This window comes from Pholis gunnellus (genome assembly GCF_910591455.1).
Source record: "Pholis gunnellus genome assembly, chromosome: 8".
Classification (NCBI taxonomy): Eukaryota; Metazoa; Chordata; class Actinopteri; order Perciformes; family Pholidae; genus Pholis; species Pholis gunnellus.
In genome coordinates, this window is record NC_136534.1 from 19704018 (window position 1) to 19710154 (window position 6137).

Consider the following 6137-nt stretch of genomic DNA (forward strand, 5'->3'; position numbering starts at 1 on the left):
AGACACAGGATACGCCATTCATCACAGCCTGGAGAACATAGAAAGTGCTATTACTGCAGAGTGAGTTCATTCAGTGATTGGCCTGGGTTCAAATTTAGCAATACTATCATAAGCACACTGGCTGGTTTTAGGTGTTAAATTTCTATAAGCTTCTCCTCCACCAACTCACAAGGATAACACTGTCAGTCAATGCATCATCCTGCTGGCAATTCCTCTGTGCAGAACATCAGACTTTCACTCCACTACACTCCAGTGAGCGCCTTTGCGCCAGGGGGGGCGCTCCACACACTCCAAGACCCTGTTGAGGAGCAATACACATTGGCCTCTACATCTCTACAGACTGTTGTCTCCCTTGAATTCCGACGTAGACGGCCTGAAAGTGGCAGCGAGATGTTATGAGATCTCCATGGCCAACTTCATAACACCTAGAAAGGTTGCTGGAGTCGGTGCAGTCCACAGTGGGAATTACATGCAGAGAGCCTGGGCAGATGATGCACAGACAGAGTGGGCCGAGACACAGATGTTATTAGCTATGTCACTAAAGTAGAGTCAACGAGGAATGCTGAGGCCTTTCTTAAAGGGGGAGCTCGTCATAGGTTGGAAAAGCTCATACTGATTTGCTGAGAACACAAATAAGAGAAGCTGAACTACTAATTCTTTAGACCCTATGTAGAGCGTGAAACCTGTGTGAAATCAACCGATCCTGCAACTGCAGCATTTTTACTGCATGTTTTACAGTGTGGCACAGGGGTGTGTCCAAGCTGGGAATGGAAGCAACACTTCCAGCCTATTGCTCCTATATACACAGTCACATGAACTCTCCCTCTCTCTTGCTCTTTATCCTTGGAATTAAAAACACACACGCACACCAAAGCATAGAAGTCAATGAATGGCTCAAGGCAAGGTGTGTGGAGGCTCCGCTCCAAATTATAGACCATAGTTAGAGATGTGAAGCATATACAGAAAAGCAGCCTTTAAGGGACTGCAGTATACTCCCTCCATCTAATTACAACAACGCAAGTCTGTTCAATGGATATATAATTACAAAATGCATATCTTCCACTACGATCATGGCTGATTGCAATTTCATGCAAATATCTTGGATTTTAAACAGACGCAGTGATGTGATTGGTGAGCTCCAGAAGGTCTGGACACATTGCCTATACGCTCTCTAATGCAAATGACACCATTAGGAGCTTTTGGCCCTGGGATAAAAAATAAAGAGTGTTTTGATGCATTTTAAAATACGTGTTTGTCATATTGTCACAGACTGCAGTGACCTTGTACAGAAGACACGCTCCGCTCAAAGAGTGCTCGTCACAGAAACGTATGTTGATTGTGTGTGTTTTTCTTTGGACTGACTGGCTGGGTGAGTTTCTCAGATAGCACCCACACCTGGGAGTGGCTTATTAACACTAGCTTAAAGTGACTGGACAATGTCAAACAATGACAAATGTCTGCCAGTGGTTGTCCATTTATAGTTGAATTCCCAGGACAATAGATTGGCTCGCTCTCCCAAAGTGGTTCCATTCATTTGCAATTGCAGGCAAGAGGTCGTTGTCCTGAAGTGGGCAATCAAGAGACGCGTGCATCTGCAGAGTGGAGGTACACACACACACACACACACACATACACACATACAGAAACGTACTGACACTCCTGAATCCACAGTCCATACACGTAAACCAGGCGAACACACATCCATGCACAGCAGTGGTTGCACTGCCGCTGCAGTTAGTGTGGCCTAGAATAGCACACGGGCTACATTCCTCTGCCCTCCCTCCGCTGCCTCACTGAGGCGGACACACAGCAGACTGGTGGGTCACATGGACAAACTGTTATCTTGGAGATGAAGTGCACATGCACATACCGGGGCAACACTCTTGCGGTGCACGCACATAGGCCAAATAGATGAGTAGGTGCAGACAAGGGTGGGGAACACGGAATTCTACACTAATGCTGTATGACACAGACTGGCAGATATGAGCATGCATGCTGACTCCCACTTACATGCACAAGAAAACTAAAAATATCAATAATATTTATATCTATCTGTCTATCTGTCTATCTGTCTATCTGTCTATCTATCTATCTAGCTATCTATCTAAAAAAAGGAAATCTGAAATTAGCAAAAGTTGTGTTTTTATAACAGCAGCAGTTAGCCTACTTTGGAAGACAAACAAGATGTCCAAATATTCTTTCAAAAAGAAACAGCGGGGAGGGGGGTATTTAAATTGGCTACTGTGTCACAGCTCTCCTACAGCCCCTTTTTTTTCTACGCCCATGCACAATTATATTAAGTAGGGCCAATAGGAACAAAGAAGAGGCAGGACCGAGGCTCCACCTCTCCCCGACTGCCTTCCTCTGAGCTTTTTAGATGTACATAATCCCTGAGTTGACCCAGAAAATAGGCAGTCGTTTCAAGATCTGATGCGGCAGTCTTTGTGCACACCGTCCCCGCTTGAGCATGAAGCGTAACCCTGTGGAATAGATACTGTAATTCGGAGGAGCGTTGCCCTGCAGAGGAAAACTGTTTAAATAAACGGAGCCGAAGCAAAGTCGCGCAACTTTGTGAAAACGTAGCGGATACGGGTAAGTGTTTTTCCTCGGATATATTTGTGAGAGACATTGGGGTTTTTTTTGGGTCTGTGGTGGTCTCCGGGGCTGCTGCTCCATTGTTTGCATTCCCTTGTTTCAAACTCGAGATCTAACAAAATGGATAATATAAGGCTACAGTGTTCTTGTATACCAACGTTGAAACAAATCGGCACAAAGTGATCGGAGAAAACCGGAGCCTTTGTTGGATTTGATGCCCTGCTAGAAATGTGGTGATTCAGCTGTTGGGGAGATGTTGCATGATGTCAGTGTTCTTTGTTGCAACCTTACGTGCGTAAAATGTAACAAGATTGTTTCGGCCTCAGCTAACATGCAACATTTAATGGGATTTAAGCAATGCACTATGCGATGCACGTATTTTTCGCCGTTTTGTCGATCCCGTCGTGCATGAAATCTACGGCTGGAAAAAAAAAAAAAAAAAATCCCAAACATTGCATGTTAACCTGTAATTCCGACCTGGGCGTTCATGCCTTGACACAAAGAGGGGAGGTTTTAGGAAGACCCAACATTTCAGGGGTCGCCAATATGCAAAACAACCGTGCATATATTTCTTTGGTCCGGAAGCGTTTCGGTGGGTTAACTGTGACGTTACAAGGGGAAAATGTTTCTTTTGAATGAAGGTGAATTGTGCGATCACTATAAGAGAAGTCAATTGGGTATGCAATTGGTTTGACCCACAGCTATGTACTCACACATGGTACCATTGGCACGATTATTGTGTGTCTTGATCAGTGACTCTGGACAGCTACATGGGCTCATGTCAGTCTCGATTCCAGCTGCACCTCCCTTTTTAAATGTTTTTACTGCCTCCAAACATCACGTCTGACCCGTGCGATGATCTAACAGTGTCTCCTCTCTGTTCCTAGACAGGAGGCATGGCAGACCATCTGATGATGCCCATGAATCACAGCTCAGCGGGCGCCAGTCTCCACGGTTACAGGATGGGCATGAATGGCGGCCTGCAGGCAGGTCACCAGCAGCATGCCAACCAGCAGGGCATGCGGGCGCTGCCCAATGGCCAGATGATGCACTACGGTGGCGCCCAGGCCAACATGGAGACTGCCATGAGGCAGCGGCAGGGCATGGTGGGCGGACCCATGAATGGACAACTGAACGGGGCCCAGATGGGGCACCACCAGATGACCTCTGGTAACATGATGTATAATGGCCAGCCCCAGCAGCAACAGCATCACCCTCAGCAGCAGCAGCATCACATGCATCCACAACAACAACAACAACAACAACAGCAGCAGCAGCACCAACAACAACAACAGCAGCAGCACCAGCAACAAGCCCAGCACCCGCACCCGCAGCAGCAGCAGCAGCAGCAGCAACCACCACCACCACCACCACCACAACAACAGCAGCAACAACAACAGTTCATGAACGGAGGGTTAACGTCCCAGCAGCTCATGGCCAGCATGCAGCTGCAAAAACTCAACACCCAGTACCACGGACACCCACTGGGACCTATGGGTGGGAACCACATGGGGCCCACGACCCAGTACCGCATGAACCCGGCCCAGCTGGCTAACATGCAGCACATGGCCGGACCAGCCCTGGCCCTGAACGGCATGGACGCGGATATGATTGACGAGGAGGTTCTGACCTCGCTGGTCATGGAGCTGGGCTTGGATCGGGTCCAGGAGCTGCCTGAACTCTTCCTGGGCCAGAATGAGTTTGACTTCATCTCAGACTTTGTCAGCAAACAGCAGCCCAGCACCGTTAGTTGCTGAGAGGACCTGATTTTCAAAAGGGGCACAAATGGAGACAGGAGAGAGAGAGAGAGAGAATTGTCCAGGGTGGATGAAGAGTGCTCATCTCTTCCCTTTTTATTTAGTGAGCACATCCCTGTACAACTACGCCCAGTTGCGGCGCAGGATGTACAGAAGAAGAACTCTGGATATTCACAGGGAACACGCAGTGCTCGAGTCTCACATGTGCGAGTGGCCTGAGGGTGGATGGATTGAAGGCAGAGCTCCACCGCTCCCATTTCCTGGACATGAATGTAATGAAGAAATGCAGAAATTCTTAGAAAGCCACTCTGAACAATGCTATGCCACTGTGTAGCCTCCAAGCCTGGACTCCATGACAGTTTACCAGTAAAAAGGTGTATTTATTTATTCCTATCTGAGAAAACTGATATAAAGAACAACCACCATCTCCATTTTGGGAACCAAGTGGTTTTAACAATTTTTTTTTTCTGAGAGTAGGATGGGGGAGACATTTTAAATTAAGTTCTTCATGATTTTTTTTTTTCCCCCCATTCTATTTGGCCCAGTATTTAAATAAGCTCGGATGACACTGTCATCTAAAAAAGAGCCTGTATTTTCTATCATAAGTCAGACTCGATAGAAGATCAATGTTATCTCATTTGAATGGGGGCCTCATCCAGATTTTAAAAAATGGTTCACTTTTTGTAAAGTGTTGCCTTTTTTAGATGTAATGTTCTCAAAAAAAAATCTACTGCTTTTACTGTATGAAGCTGTATAACTCCAAAATGTCCACACTGTTGTGTTCTATTGGAGGTGTAGAACCGCCTTAATCGCGCAGATTCTTATTTATTGGTTGTTTATATTGTCCCCTTTTTTGTGGTCAAGATGGGGGGGGGGGGGGGGGGGGGGGTGGTCTGTGAAGGGGGTTTTGAGGATCAATAAAGATGGCCTGGATAGAAATGTGGCCTGCTTTTCCATTCATTGCACAGTTCTTCCCCTAGGCAGTGGAGAGCTAGCTAAGTGCTTAAGTTAACCTGTGGGTGAAGGGAAACCCCAGTTTCTTTCCAGTCTGGGTTAGAAATGTTCAAACAGAATATTTATGCGTTTATGTGGAATATACTCTACTCCCATTGCTCCTGGGTTTTCAGAGTCCAATCGTTTCTTTAATTTGCCATTTTCATTGCTAATAAGGCTACTGAACACGAGTGACATACAGAGACACTGACACGTTTCCCTGCTGGTTAGCTAAAGAGGAGCGGTATTATATGTCAGTGTACATCTGATATTGCATCTCTGGTCGCGGTAGCCAAACGTGATTTAACCATTCAACATTTTATCTCGGTGCTTATCCAAGCCCAAATGCCATGCACGGACATAATAGGTGGTGCACGTTTGCCATAATGGCAAGATATTCATTGAAAAGGCTGGTGGGCTTACAAAACAGTAATTGAACAAAATTGTTTTCTCCGCAGCAACACAAACATTTGTTTCTTTTCTGTGTGTAAAGAGTAATGCGAGCATGTGTGTGTGTGTGTGTGTGGTTGGGGGAGGTGAAAATGACCAAAGAATGCTTACCGTGATGGGGGTTTAACTGACTTAAAGCGTGTAAGCCCTGCTGACTCAAAGACAGTGCTGCTTTTCCCCAGCTCTCTGGTCAGAGAAACCGACTCCTGGCTCTAAATAATAACAAATGACTTATGCAAATTCAGAACAAGCCCCTCTCTAGTCTAAGCCACAGCCAGTTGGAGGGGTAAAACAATTTCCCCCATATAATTACATTCATTATGAAACAAGGGTAAAGAGATT

The 6137-nt window shown here is 46.1% G+C and overlaps 1 protein-coding gene across 1 annotated transcript; it reads left to right on the plus strand.

The window, feature by feature from the left end:
* Positions 1-2427: 2427 nt before the first annotated feature.
* cited4b (Cbp/p300-interacting transactivator, with Glu/Asp-rich carboxy-terminal domain, 4b) lies at positions 2428-5207 on the plus strand. Its single transcript, XM_079163951.1, has 2 exons — positions 2428-2592; positions 3483-5207. Exon 2 carries the CDS (start codon positions 3492-3494, stop codon positions 4350-4352), a length of 861 nt encoding a protein of 286 aa, XP_079020077.1. The 5' UTR covers positions 2428-2592; positions 3483-3491; the 3' UTR covers positions 4353-5207.
* Positions 5208-6137: the final 930 nt, after the last annotated feature.

Excerpts from the sequence above, each read along its gene's own strand:
- cited4b (XM_079163951.1), top strand. The coding sequence starts at position 3,492 with ATGGCAGACCATCTGATGATGCCCATGAATCACAGCTCAGCGGGCGCC.